The sequence below is a fragment of the Trichoplusia ni genome, chromosome 17 (assembly GCF_003590095.1).
Source record: "Trichoplusia ni isolate ovarian cell line Hi5 chromosome 17, tn1, whole genome shotgun sequence".
Taxonomy (NCBI): Eukaryota; Metazoa; Arthropoda; class Insecta; order Lepidoptera; family Noctuidae; genus Trichoplusia; species Trichoplusia ni.
Genome location: NC_039494.1, coordinates 7197124 through 7216858, shown reverse-complemented (window position 1 = coordinate 7216858; position 19735 = coordinate 7197124). Strand labels below are relative to the sequence as shown.

The following is a 19735-nucleotide window of genomic DNA, read 5'->3' as shown; positions in this document are numbered from 1 at the left end:
TATGGGTTTATCAACCAATTAACTAACATTATGAACCAATGAACGCCAGAAAACACTCACCATCATCAAAAGGACTGGATAAAAAATAAAAAAGGCTGTCCCCTTTGCCCAATGGTGGGACCTTACTCCGACTAAAATATGTAAAATGTTACTAGGTACCTACGACTTGAACCAGGTCCCCAATTCTGCTATTTACAACGGCCGATGAATTAATGAAAATTGACTTAAAATGGCACTTTTCGTTTTCATTTAAGCATTTCTCCTCTAAAATAATTGGGAATCTATAACGGGACTGTACACTCAAGGTCAATACAATGAATTTTCAATTATTGTGTTGACATAATGCTTAAGAGAATAGGAATAATTTCAAATTTAATCCAATTGCTATTCATTCATCGGCCATTGTAAATAGCAGAATCGGGGCCCTGAAACTCCTGGATGAACGCGCCATTCGCTTTTCCAACTAAGCTACTTAGGTCACAGGAAGTCTTGATTCCAAATGAAATCAATTCCACTGTTTACAATAACGTTTAATTTTTAATAATTTCACGGTAAGTATTCAGTACGGGGCGGAAAATTCTCTGCCAATACCATGAATTGGCAAAATGCTTCGCTATAGTGCCATTCCGTGGTCGAGTGGCGTACGCACCGGTTTCAAGGTGCCGCTAGCTCTGAGGTCCCGGGTTCGATCCCCGGTCGGGTCAATGTAAAAATTCACATTTTCTACATTGTCTCGGGTCTGGGTGTTTGTGGTTCCTTCGTTGTGTCTGAATTCCATAACACAAGTGCTTTAGCAACTTACTTTGGGTTCAGAACAATGTATGTGATGTTGTCCGCATTTATTTATTTATTATTATTTAATTAAATTTCCATTAATTCATCGGCGAATGTCAGTTTGTTGAATAAAAATTGCAAATATTCTCCGATTCGCAGCGTTTTCTGCCTATGAAAATAATGTATAATTTTAATAAACATGCATTTTTTCTTATAGCTACCGGTAAGTCGAAATAATTATTTCTTTTTTACATTGAAGCATTCGACTGGCAATGGCCCACGCCGTTGCTGTTAGCAAGTCATCGCGTCAGAGTATGGAAATGACATTTAGTATCGAAAAGTCCCGTGACCTTGACCTGTCATTTCTATACATTTATTAAGGCAGGCCACTTTAGCCACTTGACTGGTTGCCGCGAGCAATTGATCCTGGCAATCATAGATGCACTGTCGGTGATGATATATCATTCACTGATTTTCGCCCACAATTTATGGCACCTAACACAACATGTCTTATTTGGCCAACTAAGTTAAGATTTACATAAAAAAGATAAAATGAAAATCGTCGAAAGGGAAGTTATGATTAATAGATTTAATGAACAAATTATTTTTGTTACAGGCAGGCGTAAGTTAATTTATAAACTTTTGTAATTGAAATATTGATATAAAAAAAATTTACAGTATATTTTTGAGATTAATTTCGAAAGTTTTTGAGCATTTCTCACAGTTTAATAAATATTTTGTGGTATTTTTTTCCGTTTGTCTTTTTTTTATTAATTTAAGATTTTCTATTTGATGATGAGACTATTTCTGCTTTCATTTCAGACACTTGTAAGTTATCTGTTTTTACTAAGCAATTAAATAAAACACGATTTCATTTTTGTTCAATCATTTTACTCAGCATATCCAGGCCCACTGCCGGACATAGGCCACACCCGGTTCTCCACCTTCAACACCCCGTTCTAGCCAACCTATTTTTAAGTCATTGGTCCATCGGATAGCCGAAGGGTTGAGGTCACAATAGAGCGTGTCGCGGGTTCGATCCTCGCGTAGGACAAACTTTTGTATGAACCACGAATGCTTGTCCTGAGTCTGGGTGTCCTTGTGCATGTGGCTTGAATGTTCGACAAGAATCGTTTATAAAAGATAAAAATATATTTAGTTTCTCCCATCCCTTGTTCATAATCAAATCTTGTTAATAATTATTTGAGTTATTCGTAGTCTATTTGAAAATTTGTTGCTGTTTGGTTAAGAGTTGTCTTATCTATACTAATATATAAAGCTGAAGAGTTTGTTTGTTTGTTTGTTTGTTTGTTTGAACGCGCTAATCTCAGGAACTACTGGTTCGATTTGAAAAATTCTTTTTGTGTTAAATAGACCATATATCAAGGAAGGCTATAGGCTATATAACATCACGTTGCGACTAATAGGAGCGAAGATACAATGGAAAATGTGGAAAAAACGGGGAAAATTCTAACCACGTGGACGAAGTCGCGGGCAACAGCTAGTTTTTGATATATTTGTAAAATTATCTTTTTTTTCCTGACAGCGAGTGCTTGTAAGTATTTTATAAACCTAATAATATTATAATTGAACATTTTTTTATATAATTAATCATTAAAATATTAATTTTATTTTTTATTTCTATTTCAGACGCAGGTTAGGAATTATTTTTTATTTATTGCTTATACACTTTACTATATTGAAATTGAATTTAATAAATTTTTTTTTTATGCTTTTCAGTTTTGGGTAAGGCATTTATTTCCCTTTTTATGAAATTTATTGGTATTCTTGTAAAGTAATTAATAATATTTTTTCGTTTTCTTTAGATGACGGTAAGTTTTTTTTTACCTGTTAACAACCCCCTGCATTACTTTATACACTTTTCTAGCATTTTAAAATTGTCTAGACTTTAAAAGAGACTGCGACCCCTGAGTTTGTTTCGACATTTCTTCTCAGGGTAGTCAGATAGGAAATGTCGACTCCAGCGTTCTCAAAAAAGACATGTAAAAGTGATGTTAATATATCTCCTACTTGCAGAATAAATTATAAAAAAAAAAAAAAAGTAAAGACATGTTTAATACATTATATATATTTTTCAGCGTTATGTAAGTATGATAGTAAAAAAAAACAATTTTGGTCCTGAATTTTAAGGCTTTTTTCAACTCCATGTTTTGCTGTCATTTAAATAATACAATACAAATATAATCATAGGCAGGAATCGAAGCTGTCATTTCTGGGTGGCTGCCACGAACGACGTCATGTTGATCATTTTATTAATTTATTTTCTGACCTTATTGCAGACTGTGGTACGTATTATTTTTCTAAATGTAACGTTTTCTTTATTTAATTGTATTTTTTAAAATGTTTTATTAATTAATCTTTTTTTTTCATTTACATTTTAGCCTCCTACGGTTAGTTGATTGATTTTTTTGTAATTTTTTTGTGCTTTTAATGTCAATAACTTATAATTAATTTATTTCTGTTATTTTTTGTTCTAGAAAGTAAGTATTCGCTTTTAATATTTCAATTTATTTGAATAGAAAAATATAAATTATGATTAATTCTTCGTAATTGTGTAATGGCCGTCCCTCCCTTTTTAATCGAGAGAAATCCTCATGGACTTTCTCCACCCTGGGGAAGACGAAGAGGTATAGACTCTTACCAGTTCAAGTTGGTCTGAGACGGCCAAAATAGTCACTAAACAAATAATAATACAGCCTAAAAATCAAAGACAGAGTCAGGAACGTAGGCATAGCGAAGAACAAAACTCACTGACACTCTCTCTCGGATTGGCATCCAAAAATGGAAACGGGCTGGGCAAGCACCTGTCTCTGGCAACCAAGAGATGGCAAAATAAGCAGGGGTCGTCAAATCAGGAGATGGGAAGATGCCTTGAAGCAGACAGAGGGACCATTCTGGTTGAGAGTAGCAAGGGACCGGATCCATTAGAAGGAATTGGATTAGGCCTATGCTAAATGGCACACCGAACTTAGGGACCTATTGTAACTATATGTTTAGGGATAAAAGGCTATTATTATTATTATAATACCAGCCTATACACGACCAACTGGTTACAGGCGTCTTCCCGTATAGGGAAGGTTTGCATTGATCACCACGCTAGCTCACTGCGGGCGATCTGAGATTCCAGCATTTGGAACCCACGATGTTTTCCTACACAGTTTGTTAGTGGTGTCTTAGAATAATTAAGAAATTACATTTAATTTGAAGTGCCGCATTGGTACTTTTCCTGCCTTGGGATCGAACCTGTACGGCGTGCATACAAATCGATGCACAGAACCGCAAGGCCACTGCGACACCATCTCAATCTTAGTTTGTCTGTGACCAAATATTCCAACTTAAATTTAACCCACTTCCCAATCTCCAATGGAGATGAAATTTTGAATTTAGGATTGCGTGTGAATGCTCTTTTGTGATGACATGAATCTGATGTGATGTGAAAGCTCCAAAATGGTGTCAGGAGCTCAAGAATAAAACGACACGACCCCATCAAATTTGGGATCGTTTGAATTAACAAAAAATTAAAAACGGATTTTATTAAACTTGTTAATTATGAACTCTCTTTTTACAGGTCAATGTAAGTTTCTAGCAATCTTATTTATTAAGAGTTATAGATTAATTGCCCTTATTAGACCAATTAAGGTTTCTGGAGATACAGCCCTGTTTTTCTAATACCCATATAAACGTTTTAGACTAAACAATCACCAATTTTAATAAAAAACATTTTATGGGTAATATAATGGTAATATTTCATGTGTATGTTTGTTACGTTTTCACGTTCAAACAAATTGACCAATTTCGATGAAATTTGATAAGATTGTTGACATCACATCCTTCATTGACACACGATTTTTACCTGATGAAAGATGATGACGTGTTTCACACGGGTGAAACCGTTAGAAAAAGCTTGTGAACTTTATAGAGTACCAACAAAAATGTACCCAAGTATCAAATAAAACTAACTGCGGTTGATCTAAAGTTGCTCGTCGCAACCTGGGCCCCGGTTCTGCTATTTTACAATGGCGGGTGAATGAATGGCAATTGGATTTTTTAAGCATTTTGTCACTACAATCGTTGCAAATTAATTGTATTGAGATTGAGTGTATCGTCCCGCACTGAATTTCCAATTATTGTCAAGAGACAACCTCCGTGGTCGAGTGGCGTACGCACCGGTTTCAAGATGTCGCTAGCTCTGAGGTCCCGGGTTCGATCCCCGGTCGGGTCAATGTAAAAATTCACATTTCTACATTGTCTCGGGTCTGGGTGTTTGTGGTACCTTCGTTGTATCTGAATTCCATAACACAAGTGCTTTAGCAACTTACTTTGGGTTCAGAACAATGTATGTGATGTTGTCCGCATTTATTTATTGTGTAAAAAAATGCTTAAGAAATTGCGAAAATTGACATTTTAAGCCAAATTTCATTTATTCATCGGCCATTATAAATAGCAGAATTGGGGCTCTGTATTGAATACAAGTATGTGCGCGTTAAATGGTCTACCAAGGACTGCCATCACGTTTTAAATTAACACCGTTGCAGATGTGGGAGCGAGAGAGTACACTACACGATATAGCGCTGTTTCCCTTCCACCACAAATTCATAGCTTAAAAATAAATATTTGTTTTACCATTTCAGTGTATTTGCTTGACTAGAGGGCCTTTATCAATATTCAAATTGATCGGAAATATTCACTACAAACATCTCAAAATTGTAAGAAGATCGTTTTCTGTCTTTTTTATTATAATATAAGTAATGATCTCAATTAAGTTACAGATTGAATAGTGATATCTGGTATTTAATGGTCATTTTCTTATCGTATGGTTGATGTACAACAGGTGTCAAAGGTTAAGTAGCCAGTGACGTGACTTTTCACACTTGAATTCTTCAGGTGTTGCTTAGACTATGTTACTTAAATAATAGTTTTTTTTTTCAAATTTCTTCCTCGACGTGACGTCTAGGAGTAATATTACTCCCGAGCTTTTTCCAAAGTTAAGTGGATATTCCAAGGTAGCCTAACGTGAATTAAAGAGAATTTACTTGATTTTAACACTTCATAGAAATTAAGAGAAGATTTAAATATAAACATATTAATTTAGCTTTGCCTTACAAAATCATTTCCAACGTGAAATAGATAATGGGTACGAAAAGATATTTGTGGCCAGGTGACCGATATAGTCGTGACTATATTTTATTTGACAAATAAAATAGTTAGTCAGATACTTCAGAGGGTTATTCAAAATCTCGTGTGACGTCACTTACAAGTACTCTTTTATTAGCAAGTGATGTTTTTCAGCCCCACTACGACCTCCGTGGTCGAGTGGCGTACGCACCGGTTTCAAGGTGTCGCTAGCTCTGAGGTCCCGGGTTCGATCCCCGGTCGGGTCAATGTAAAAATTCACATTTCTACATTGTCTTGGGTCTGGGTGTTTGTGGTACCTTCGTTGTATCTGAATTCCATAACACAAGTGCTTTAGCAACTTACTTTGGGTTCAGAACAATGTATGTGATGTTGTCCGCATTTATTATTATTATTTATTACTACCATACTTAAGTGCTTTTAATTTTTTGTTTTGTTTATATGATGAAATGAGGAAACTATTTCGATATTTTTTGGAAGTCTAACGGACTTAACAGCTTTTTATTATTATCTAGATTTAGCCTATTACCTATTATGGCCATCAGTATCTTTTAGAAATATATCATGTGCCTATTAATCAATGATACAAATTTTACAGCTAAGTTTTTGTTTTTAGACAGTAAGTATTTTGGTTACTTGTAAAACTCTCTTTTCCACAATTAGACTTCAAATTGGCTCTATGAAGCCCATTCGGGTTGATGTATCGGGCAGTGGGATTGTCCGAAAGGGTTACCGTGGCCCCGGTACACGAAGGACAAAGGGAGGAACATGGGTGGGTTTTAGTCAGTAGGAGTCTGATTCTCCATTCCACTCAGTTGTCAATCTCTTTCTTTGCTACAACAAGCTATTTCTTCTCTTGTCTCCCGCTTGCTATGAAGGGAAGTGGAACATTCTTTCTTACTCCTCCTTTTTACTATTTCTGATTAATTTCGTTGCGGGTTCCAAGACAGTTAATTGTTTCCCCTAGGATACACAGAGCTTAAGTGTTTTGGCAGTTTTCGTTGGTTTTATTGTAGATCCTGGCTTACAGGAGATCTAATGACGGGAATGAGTGGCGGGCTAGTCCCATTAAAAAAACTCCCCTCAACCCAAAGCGCAAGGAGTCATTTGATGTTTTCCCGTCTGGACAAAAGACTGTTATGTGTGGTGGTGATAATTCAGTGGGGACTGCGCAGTATAGCTTCTCATCTTAAAACGTAGGACACAGCCGACACGTTTTTAGTCCTGTCCTTTTTGAGGTTCTTATGATCCCATGAGTTTTGTCTATCCTCGCAGCCTCCTTGCCTTAAAAATGGCGAGCACTGAGCCTAACCCGAACCACGAGAAAATATGTGGTTGTGTTTGCAGCAACCATTAAATCCTTACGTACGGATGTGACGTGTCACTTATTCGTTCCTCGCTTAGGACAAGCATTTGCTTTTCTTCAGTCTGGGTGTCTTGGTGCATGGAACTTGAATGTTTGTGAAACACCTCGGAACACAAGGATTAAATTCCTTAATGCAGGAAAAATCGTCTTAAAAATACAAAATCAGGTCAGGACCACACTAAATCTGCAACAGCCACGTCGACGAATCCTTTCGCCTCTGTATTCTTAGGGACCTTGACTGAAAGTCTTCTAACGAATTCTCCCAACTGATTGACGTAAAGCCTCAGATCGACTGTTTAAGTAAAAATCTAGACCAAAGAGGCGTGTTGCCTCCAAACGGCCTTTCACCCGGTAGCCCATCTTCTCAATCCCCAGACCTCTGTTATATTACTAAAGAATTATTCACTACCCTATACCTAGTCCCTATTTTTCCCTCAATGATGGCCATCAGAACATAAAAAATACCTTGTGCATATTAATTAATTGCACAATTTTTACAGCTAATGTTTCTTTTCTAGACGGTGAGTGTCAAATATTATAATTTTTTTACGTCTTCTATCTTAAACTAAACACAGGCCACCACGACAAACCCTCTGCGCGCAACGTGTCGCGAGTTCGATCCCCGCGTACGATAAGCCTTCATGATACCCCCGTGACAAAAGGATTAAATTCTTCATTGCGGAAGTTTTAACAACAAAGACATTTTTCAATTTCATTACGTTTTTGGCGATTATTCTTAACCATATACATATAACATTAAATGTCGATATCAAACTTTATTAGATGATGATAACATCTAATATTGTTTTGATAAAACAAAATGTTTTATTTTTATAAAAAAACAGGAATAAAAGATGTTGTCATGCGTCAAAAAGAGCACTTGAATATTCGTGAAGCCCCTGTTGACTTGATTGTTTTCTTGACATGAATGTTCATAATTACCCGTTATTGACTGCTCGGATAGCCGAGTGGTTGAGGTCACCACGCCAAAACCAGTGTACGCGTCGTGTCGCGGGTTCGATCCCTGTGTAGGACAATTATTTGTTTGATCCACAAATGCTTGTTCTGAGTCTGGGTGTCAATATGCCCCCCGCGACACAAGGATTAAATTCCTTAGTGCGGGAGTTGTTTTTTTTAAGTAACAAAAAGTAACAATTACCCCTCACGACACAAGGATCAAATTCCTTCGCGCCCTTTTAATAACTTCATCCCTTTTCCAGAGTAAATACGATAGAAGTACATCAACTGACTCCACGTCGACGATCTGTCCGCCCTGCGACTGCGCATCGTGTTTCACAACGATGTCATCCTTAACTTCGAAGAGAGACAAAATCTGCTGAAGATCTGTTTTCTGTAATAAACAATCCAAATGGATTTTTGATGTATTATTGTTTTTTTAAGATCTTTATTCTGTAATAAACACCTCAGATGAATGTTTGGTGTATTATTTTCTCTTGTTTCTAGGAATCCGTAGTCAGGAACGTGTATCCCTCTTTTTAATAAAATGTTTACGAAATTCTTAATTATTTATAACTATTACTAAAACATTTACAGAGGAGCTCGTGGCTAAGCTATAACCGCATAAGTGATTCGATCACAGGTTAAGCTATGCTTGACGCGGTTCGTCCGTAGATGGGTGACCATCTTTGTCATAACGAGTTCCTCCGTGTTTCGGAAGACACGTTCAATTGTAGGTCCCGGCTGTTATTCCTACATCTTTGACAGGTAGTCAGAAGCTTGAAAAAGTCTGACAGCCAGTCTAACCAAGGTGTATCGTGTTGCCCAGGTAACTGGCTGGCTGGCTAGTGAGGGGTCGATACAGCTATATACTCGAGGGTGCACCTAATGGCAATTGATCAGGAGACCCTTCCCACTTCTGTGGCTCGCGATAGTCTAAGTAAAGAAATCAGTGTCACACCTCTCGGAGGCAACTCCAGCGAGATAGGCTAGGGGTGTAAATCTAGTCTATCTCACTGATGTTGCCTCCTGCCGTCTGTTGTTGCGGTAAAACTTGCAAGATTTGAATTCAGTTAAAGGGACAGATAAAAATTCTCGTGAAAGGAAACAAAGATATAAAAAATAAAAAAATATTTATTAAAATATATCCTAAAGAGAACTTGTTGAATCTTTAATTATCTTTAAATCTTTCTCGAGATCTGTATCGTTACTAGACGAACAAACAGACGCCCGTGAAAGGTGTAGTAATTCTAAATCTAGATCTTTCTTCTCTAAACCAGGGTCCGAAGACGGCCCTTTTGCTTTCCTCGCTAAAGACGTGATTATATTTTTCACAACATTGCGTTTCGATGTTTCACTGGACTGCGAAGATTCTGAACTTTTGGCCGCCGAAGAAATACTTGTATACGAGTATTTGGAAGCATTGTCACCTATGAATATGACTCCTCTTTCCGACAAAAAATCGTCGATGGAATCATTGGAGAAGCAAGCCTGGGCGCCTTGTTCCATAGCGACATTGTCTTGCTTATAAACGGCGTAGTGTTTACTATGAGAACTCTTCTTAAAACCAGTTATATTTGAGTCGTAGTTGTTGTAGCTGTGACATCGAATAATCTTTTCTGACGAATCGCTTAGATTTTCGGTGTTATTTTTGTTATCTACTTTTTTCACAATACTTTTGATAGTTTTTTGTTTCTTTTCGTCTAAGAAGTTAACTTTCATATCATTGCTTTTTTTATGCTCATCTTTAGTGACATTCGATTTAGATTCCTCGTCATTCCTCATTTCGGGGATAGTTTCCGATCTGGGCAGACGATGCCAGTCTCTCCTCGTCAAGCATTTCGAGAGAATATCATCAGACATGCTTAATTTAACATTATTCTTCCGTTCTTTTTGACAAGCTTTGTAACACTTGATTTTCTTGTCAATGTAATTTGACGATTCGCTTAAATATTGGTAGTCGGTTGTTTCCGTGTCTATATTACTGGTGCAGATGAGGGGTGTCGTGACGGAGGCGTCCTGCCTGTAGTTGAAGAACCTGTTGATAATCTTCTTCTTCTTGCAGCAGCTGCAGTTTTTCGTGAGACAGTAAATCATTGTGCATATTAGGCAGCACTGTAAACATATTACCGAACTTAGAATGATAAGCGTGTACTTATTGTTTTGTAAATATCTTAGTATACGATGTATCCTCTCTTGCCTTGTCATCGGTGCGCATGTGGTCGTTTCTTCGACTTTCTGTGTTGTCTGCTCCTTTTTCTTCTCCGGTTCTTTCTTTGTAGTTTTCTCAGTGGTTGTTTTCTCTTTCGTCGTCTCTTTATCATCAGGCATTTTAACCCCTTTTATTCTTGATATTGAATTGAATTGATAATCGTCGTAACTAGGATATCCCGAACAATTACTTTTATCCATAAGTTTAATTATCAATATATCTTTAGTTTTTCTTGTCGTTCCACCAGTTAATGTTTTTATAAAGTCAATATCTTCTTTACTTATAGCTGGTTTGCTAAAACATTTGTTTGAAATTGGGTTGTAAGCTGTTCTTGTGATATCATTTTCTGTATACGCTACACACGGAGGTATTTCAACACATCGCCTTTTAATAACATTGAAATACGACCTTTTGCCGTTGTAATAGACGTCACAATTGACTGGCTTGCATTCATTCATGGGGTCTTCGTCTATGTGTCTACAGACCTTGGCCCCGTCCGGGAGATTGGATTTCCGTATCGTAGTATCAAATTTGATTTTAATTGTGTCCCTTATAAAGTTTTTTGGTTTCGATTTTGATTTGAAGTCGACGTAAATTGTGCAGTAGCCCTTTCGGTTGTATGGATCGAGTAACGGTGCTATTAAGTTAAGGGTTTTACTTGTACCTGGAAGGGAAATGAGAGGGATAGGTTGTGACGAGAAAGTTTAAAGCGAAGGTTGGGGTGGATAGGGAATAGGGCCTTTACTCTATTATGTACACTATACCCAATTATATTTCTAAAATACCTACAAACAATTTAAAAGCCAATTACACCTGGACACAGAAAATCCACCTTCCTCATCACACAAATACTTGTCCTGGGTGGGAATCGAACCCATGGCATTTATAAAGTAATCAGGGCCACCGAATACTTCATAAATAGATTGCAACTGTGCTTAGATGGTATATTTTACTCTGCTTATTTTTGCGCTGGGCTTAGAAACATTCAAGTCACATGCACAAGACACCCAGAACCAGGACAAGCATTCGTGGATCACACAAACACTTGCCTTACACAGGGATCGAACCCGCAACACGTCGCACATAGGCGCTTTGACTTGGTGACCTATACCATTTGGCTATCCGTGCACTCAAATAATATAAACAAATTACACCCAGATTCAAATCACGACCTTCCCCATCACACAAATACTTGTCCTGGAAGGGAATCGAATGCATCGACCAATACAATAGGAAACCAAGAGCTCCACATATGCACAGTTCCTCAACACCGATCCTTGCAATAACAGCACCAATATCTATTTTACCTTCGGGTATAAAGTCAGTAGCACTGCCAATCAGCTCGACTATATTACACTGGCTATCATTGGAGACCAGGCAGCATTCATCAGGATGAATCTCAACCGTACAATCTTCACCACTCGTATTATTAATTTCAGCAAAGAACTTTAGCCCAATGGAACAAGGTGTCGGCTGGTGCAATCCAGATTTCGTTACAATATTTTTACTACACACACACATTATAATGTTAAATAGTATAAAACTTATGTAAAAATTCATCTGAAGTTATTAAATCTGACATTATTCGCATCGTAAGCGTTGTGTTACGGGCTTCAATGACACATTTTGACAGGTGACAGTTGACGGATGACAGGTACCGTCAGATGTTGGTTTTGGTTGCATAATGTAAAGAGTTTTATGTTAAAACCTCTTTTTTTTGGAATAGAAGGAGGTGCTATGTGTTATTTTTAGGATTCCGTTCTCAAAAGCAAAAATGAGACCCTATTGCTTAAACTCTTCTGACTATCCATCTGAGACAAGTCACAGACAGTTGTATTTCTCTTGCCGCTTTAACAACAAACAATAAAAAAAATGTTATGAAGGGTTTATAGAGAAAAAATGAGAAAGACTGATGGAGTGATGATCTACGCAGGATGGCTGTCAGGAGCTGGATGCGAGCAGCCGAAGATAGATTTCGAAGGAGTGTAATTGAGGAGGCCTATGTCCAGCAGTGGACGAATAGGGGCTGGTGATGATGATGATGGGAAAACAATGCATGTAGTGAAGAAGAGATTTGTGGTGTTCAAAAAGGATAAAGTGAGATTTAATACGTATGTAAGGAGAAGTTTGGAGGAGCTCGTGGCTAAGCTATAACCGCATAAGTGAATCGATCACAGGTTAAGCTACGCTTGACGCGGTTGGCCCGTAGATGGGTGACCATCTTTGTCAAAACGAGTTCCTCCGTGTTTCGGAAGGCACGTTAAATTGTGGGTCCCGGCTGTTATTCCTACATCTTTCACAGTCGTTACAGGTAGTCAGAAGCTTGAAAAGTCTGACAACCAATCTAACCAAGGGGTATCGTGTTGCCCAGGTAACTGGGTTGAAGAGGTCAGATAGGCAGTCGCTCCTTGTAAAACACTGGTACTCAGCTGAATCCGGTTAGACTGGAAGCCGACCCCAACACAGTTGGGAAAAGACTAGGCCAGTGATGATGTAAGGAGAAGTGTTATCAATTAACTATGAGCATTCGCCGAACATTACAAGAAAAATGCTTTTACAAAATAAACAAATCACAACATCTTTTATTCATTTATTGTTCTTATAACAAAATGGCATTTATCATTTAAACATTCATAAAACCGATTTATAATTAAATAATGAGCAATTGTATTTTATCACAAATATAATTAATCTAATATAATTTCGTTACGACTTCTTTTAATACCCTGGACTGGTTAATCATTACATGCTGTCTGTTTTAAGAAGAAACTTTTGACAAGTCATAAAATTGACTGAAATGTTGGAGATTCGATTACAAGTCAAATTCCAACCGGCATTAGTATTACATTTTTAATCAAATCTATACTCTATACTAATATGTAAAGCTGAAGAGTTTGTTTGTTTGTTTGAACGCGCTAATCTCAGGAACTACTGGTCCAAATTGAAAAAATCTTTTTGTTTTGAATAGACCATTCATCGAGGAAGGTTATTCTATCACGCTGCGACTAATAGGAGCGAAGATACAATGGAAAATGTGAAGAAAATAGGGCAGGTATAAATCATAACATGAGGCAGAATGATTCAAAATATTTTTTTACAAAACGTGTACTTATTCTTTTGTTTCAAATTTCAACTATTTATATGATTGATATTAAAATTAATACATATAAATTAACCAAAACTATGACATATTCACATATTTGATTTTAAATTTTTATGTATCAGACTATCCTACCTCCCTCTATAGTGATTTAAAATTCATTCATTGTTTTTTACAAATCAATTATAAAGAATCTTCAAATCAAAAAATTCGTTTAAATCACTAGTCAGGGCACTGTAATAACTCATAAATTTCCATTTTAATATAATGAGGTAAACTTTGGGTAACCATTTTTCAAAAACTATTCAGAAAACTATACCTGTCTCTTTTCTTTGTTCTGCGTTTCTTTCAGTTAGATAAGGATAGAGCTGTGTATGTAAACTAGTAATGAAGAGTCCGGTAAAGAAGTCACAGAGGTCTTAAAAAAACTTTGTGTGTATTTGTGAATATTTCTTAATGATAATCTTATTATATTTTATTATTTACACTATATATTAACTAATTTAACTATCACCTATTAAGTCGAATATATACAGTTATTATAAAGTAAATAGTTTTCTTACTTCGCTAAGTGCTTAAGAGCCGTTGTTGACTGGCAACAAAAAAGTTGCACCACAGTTTTGCAACTGTTTCTCAACTAAAATGGAACTGTTTTTTCTGTTGCGCAGGGACCTGCGTCGTGTCGGCAACAAAAAATCAATCGTGGGTCTAACAAATTTCGAACAAGGTTCGAACCCAAGACACGTCGAGTGGATTTGGCGTGAATAATCATACCACCCTGATAAAAGTGATCAGACAGTTGAAGGACAGTTGCATAACTGTTTTGCAACGATTTTGTTGCCGATAAGCGCTGACTCTTACATTGGAGAAACAATACGCGTTGGTCATGATGTTGAATAAATAAAAGCACGCTGACTAATCCGTAAGACCAGAACAGGCCTTTAACCAAATGACATTTAAAAAAATTCACAAAAAAATCAAACCAAGTGTATGGAAATGACATATCTTTTCGGCAAGTCACGTGACCTTGACCTGTCATGTCCATACATTCCAGCTTTTTTCCACTGACGTTAACGATTGCAAAAATGTAATTGATTTAGATGAGCTGTACATATGTTTCACGAAACGACTGTTTAAAGTTTCCAACAGCAACACACTTTTACCAAACAAAACTTTGGATAATCACAAAAATGAAAAACTATTTAAAAACTAGAAGAATGTACTTAAAACTGCCCATATAGCCCTCAAGAAGAGCAGTCCAAGGATGCCGCAGAACGTATAATGCAACATTCTAAGTCTGTTCAACTTTTTTAGACCTTCCGGGACAGTTTCCACGGGGTCTTTCAACAGATATACTCGGACTCCACGGATATAGCTGTAGAAGTAATCATTCCAGTCCAAAGCACTCATATCGAAGTCAAAAAGATGCTTATCAGCATCACAGAGCTCGCTGTAAAGTTTCTGAGTATTTGAGTTGTCAAATTTCCATTCTCGCGTTGCAAAGTACGCCATCACTTCGGAGAATTTTGTTATTTTTCTATAGGCTTTTCTTAACCTGGGGAAAGAAGAAAGTGTTTTATTGTTATAATGAGGTTTATGTCAAGTCAAATTGAGCGTGACAGAATCGCTTTCCCAAAATTAAAGTAGATTAGTTGCTCCTTATTACTTCAGCTGTCTGCTTGCAAAAGTGCCTGTTTCAGACATAAGAGGCAGAAAAAAAACTGAGGACATGATGCGTTTATATAAATATATATATAAATCTCGTGTCACAATGTTTGTCCTCAATGGACTCCTAAACCGCTTAACCGATTATAATAAAATTCGCACACCATGTGCAGTTCGATCCAACTTGAGAGATAGGATAGTTTAAATCTCAAGATATAGTCGCAATTTCTTCTAACCATGCGGACGAAGTCTCGGGCAACAGCTAGTATACAATATAATGCAATATAAAGTCGTCACACACAGACACTCCAATCCATACTAATATTATAAGTGAAATCTAGTACATGGTATAATCTAAATTCTGAGAAAGAACATTGGCTACTTATCCACTGGAAAAAGGCTTGTAAGAGGGGGTAAATAGGTCTGTATGAAACTTTTTTTTGGATTGGACTTTGGCTTTCGAATTTGGCTTAAATATGCAGCGATTTTTGAGCATCGAAGTCCACGCGGACGAAATCGCGGGCAACAGCTAGTTTTATAATATAACTAGCTGATCCAGCAAACGTTGTTTTGCCGAATATATTTTTTTCTAGTTGTATGTATTTTTAATGCCACATTATAAAACAAATAAAAACAAACAATTTCGTCCACAAAATAAAATATATTTTTTTAGTGTGAGCAACCCTTATCACTTAGGGGTATGAAAAATAGATGTTGGTCGATTCTCAGACCTACTGAATACGCATATAAAATTTGGTAAAAATCGGTTAAGCCGTTTCGGAGGACTACGGTAACTAACATCGTGACACGGGAATTTTATATATTAGAAGAAGATATATGTAGATTGTAGTAGATAAATACTCACATTGGTTTCTTCCCGATAAGAACAGCAATACCATCGATGATGTAAGCAGGTATCCAGTGCAGAAGGAAGCAGAACAGAGTGTAGAAGAACTTAGAAGATGTGATGTGGAATAGGTAGTAGTAGACTGCTTGGATCGTTGGTACTTGGAACCCGTAGATCTCGTTGTATTTCATGAATTTCTCTGAAAAATTGAAATATTTCTCGTAAATAGTTTTTGAACGAAAGCTTCTTTAGGCGTGACTAGGAGGTGACGGCAATGCAAAGGAAGTTACGGAAATATGGCGTCACGTTTTCATCCTTTCCAGATTTAAAATATTTTAGATTTTTTCAAAAACTATTTATTACATTTTATCAAACTTCAATAGATGGTTCATAAATATTATTATATACTCGCACATAATTCATTTTTAATACAAAAGAATCTGAATCCCTCAATCCGTTTAGGAGCTATGATGTTATAGATAGACAGACAGATATACATACATATACATGTCAAATTTATAACACCCCCTCTTTTCCGCCGTAGGTTAAGAGGGATACCCATCATTCGAATACCTCTACTAAAAGCATTGCTTAATTCATCACTAGATGGCGTTGTGCAAAGACTGTATTTAACTTAATTTTACAGTTCGTCACTAGATGGCGTTGTGTAAAAACTGTATTTAATTTAATTTTACAGTTTATCACTAGATGGCGTTGTGCAGAATCTGTATCCAACTTAATTTTTCAGTTCATCATTAGATGGCGTTGTGCAAAAGTTGCATTTTATGTATGATCTTACTAACCCCAAGTCAAAGGGTTTTGCTCTGAGGACACGTAGTTATAGACTGGTGGGGGCAGGTCTGGTGGTGGTGCGTCCTCGTGGTTGCTGGGGTACTCCCGTGCCGTCTTCCAGGCGGCTGCTATACAGGCATTCACCACCATGTCTCCGGGCACCAGGTCGGCTAAGACCTTGGGGTTACAGTTTAACACGTGGAGGAGACCGACTGCTGCCCCTACCACCACCTGTAAAATGAAAATGCAATGCTTTAGAACAAATTTGTTTGCAGTTTTTGCTAGATTTTACACCTTGGAAAACTTAGAACCTTGGATTTTTCATCAAGGATATTGTTCAGTAAGATAAAACAAAGTAATTCTATATAGGAACTATATTAACTTAATATCAATACAAAAATAAACAAAATATATAATATATGACGCCTCAAAAAAGACATCTTCATCCCAGCCAAAGTCGGGAAACGTGCCCAGAAGGCTGGCTGCATTGCCACGTTGTATGGCAATGCTAATTTGTTGAGCCAAATACAGACCAGTCTTCTGATCATGGGTGAGTCGACCAAACGCTTTGCGAGTTCTTTATAAAGAACTCGTGCACCTGGTCCCCATGTCCCGAACTGTTCAACCAATACCAATAGTATCTATGTTACCGTTTTGCACATACAATTTTTTTAAGAGATAATGGTACCTAAAAACATGAATTAAATTCTGTATACTTACACCAGTAGGTCCGTAAACATTGTCAATCCAACCAGCAACCGGTTCTTTTGAAGTACCAATAACTGAAATAGGAAAACAATCGAAATTATTTTAACTACAATTTTAAGCAAATGTTATTATTATTATTTGCAAACCTCTTAAAAGATTTATCTATCTGGTGAAACAATCTATAATTTTCTTAAATTAAAATTCTCGTAAAAAATGATTTTAACTTTAATTCTGTCATTTGTGTTTCATTAATATATTTAATAGCTTAGGAATTAATATAATAAATGTAATAAACCATAATTAGTATTATAAAATTAAAATTGAGCATTTTTAAATTTCAATGCTCTAACAGGCAACTAGGTTCTAATATTTACACCTTCTTGTATACCTACAATTAGTTCGCAATGAACATATTTGAATTTGAAAACATGTTTGTCATTTCTTACCTATCGCTGGTCTGAACAGAGCTACCGGTAAGCCCTTGGAGTACTCCTGAACAATGTTCTCAGCTACAGCCTTGGTGTAAGCATAAGTGTTCGGGAAATCTCCAAGTAATCTTTGAAAGACAAAAGTATAAGTTAAAGGCGGCTGTTATTCATACATCAATGATAGTAACGGGTTGTCAGAAGCTGGAAAGTCTGACAACCAGTCTAAATAAGAGGTATCGTGTTGCCCAGGTAACTGGGTTGAGGAGGTCAAATAGGCAGTCGCTCCTTGTAAAACACTGGTACTGTTCAGCTGCATCCGAATAGACTTCAAGCCGACCCTAACATTTTTGGGAAAAGGCTAGGATGATGATGACATAGATGACCCATCCATGGACCAACTGATTCAAGCGTAGGATAATTATAGGAGATCAACTCCATGTCAATATAATATTGTCACGCAATATACATAACCATGGTTTGAGGGTTTGAAGCTACCCTGAAAATTTCAGCCTGCTAGCTTATCGGGAACTGCCTCAAAATTGAGTTACAAAATTCTAACCGGATCGACAAACAAACAAGAACAGTGAGTGTATAAAAACGTGGGCATAGTCAAACTGATAACCTCCTCCATTTAAAGTCGGTTGATAAGAACTGAATCCTGGCTTATTAACTTACCCGGGCGTAATATTGTTAATTGTCTTCACATCCATGGTTTCCACAATGTCTATAAGCTTGTCTCCCGGGAGAGGGCTCTCGTAAAACTTTTCAGAGATCTGATCCTGTACGCAGTTACTGAAACAAAACAAAAATAGGTTAGGCTTGGTCTGAAACTTCGCAACTTTATCCTAAAAATTCCATCTTTCACCTATCAGGGTAGGTGTATACTCTGCTGTAGGTAACGTCACAAAGAGTTACCGTGGCTCTAGTACACAAAAGGCAAAGAAAAGAACATGAATGGGTATTAGTCAGAAGAAGTCTGACACTCCTTTCTCCTCGACTCAAAGTGGTAGAAGACTTGATGATTTCCCACCCGAAAGAGAGGGGTTGGAATATTTATCATTTCTGCGACTATGCTATTTCAAATTTAAATCATTTATTTGTAAAAGTGTTTATGGAACCCCCCACAGTGATTGGATTCCGTTGTGTTGTAGCCAATTCAAAAACTCAGCTATTTAATTTCCTTTGTTCTATTACTAGTTCATCATTAAGGTAAGCGCCAGGTTGTTCTACGGACTGGACGTACAATATTATGTGTACCTGTATGCTGTTGAGATGTGTACGAAAGCCTTCAGCTTGCTGCATCCTCGGGCAAGCTTCAACATATCACGGGTTCCTCTGATGTTGATTTCCACAGCTGTCTTCAAGGGCTCGTCAAACCTCACTGTAGCGGCGCCATGGAAAATAACCTCCACCTGAAAATTTACAAATTTTAGATGTTTAGTAACAATAATTAATAGTTTAAAAACTCGCTTATACCCAAATCATGGGAGTACATGTCAAATAGCCTGGCCGCCATCTTGGACGTGCGCCGTATTGGATACTAGCTTTTCGCCCGCGACTTCGCCCGCGTTGTGGTCGGTTATATCGCGTTTCCAAGAGAACTCTTCAAAAGTCCGCGAAAAAAACTATCCTATGTTCTTTCTCAAGGTCCACTCTATCTCTGTACCAAATTTCACTAAAATCGGTTCAGTGATTTAGACGTGAAAGCGTAACAGACAGACAGACAGAGTTA

At 37.0% G+C, this 19735-nt stretch overlaps 2 protein-coding genes and 1 long non-coding RNA gene across 3 annotated transcripts; 1 reads left to right on the top strand and 2 right to left on the bottom strand.

The window, feature by feature from the left end:
• The first annotated feature begins 5477 nt into the window (after positions 1–5477).
• Positions 5478–8784, top strand: LOC113502280. The gene is made up of 4 exons (XR_003401342.1): positions 5478–5501; positions 6545–6547; positions 7813–7815; positions 8515–8784. It is a non-coding gene; the product is annotated as an uncharacterized LOC113502280 (long non-coding RNA).
• Positions 8785–9088: 304 nt separating this feature from the next.
• Positions 9089–12258, bottom strand: LOC113502597. Its single transcript, XM_026884224.1, has 2 exons — positions 11771–12258; positions 9089–11127 (listed from the first exon to the last, which is right to left on the bottom strand). Exons 1-2 carry the CDS (start codon positions 12021–12023, stop codon positions 9401–9403), a joined length of 1980 nt encoding a protein of 659 aa, XP_026740025.1. The 5' UTR covers positions 12024–12258; the 3' UTR covers positions 9089–9400.
• A 2430-nt stretch (positions 12259–14688) lies between these two features.
• On the bottom strand, positions 14689–19484 carry LOC113502718 (fatty acyl-CoA reductase wat-like; the record flags this gene model as incomplete). The annotated part of the gene is made up of 7 exons (XM_026884369.1): positions 14689–15118; positions 16094–16274; positions 16879–17098; positions 17588–17649; positions 18022–18131; positions 18679–18795; positions 19261–19484. Coding segments are annotated over 7 exons (1260 nt in total), but the record flags the coding sequence as incomplete, so codon positions are not given.
• Between the last annotated feature and the right edge of the window lie 251 nt (positions 19485–19735).

Coding starts and splice junctions, on each gene's coding strand:
- LOC113502597 (XM_026884224.1), bottom strand. CDS start 12,023: ATGAATTTTTACATAAGTTTTATACTATTTAACATTATAATGTGTGTG. Junction 11,128..11,770: donor TACTGACTTTATACCCGAAG/GTAAAATAGATA, acceptor TTTCCCTTCCAG/GTACAAGTAAAACCCTTAAC.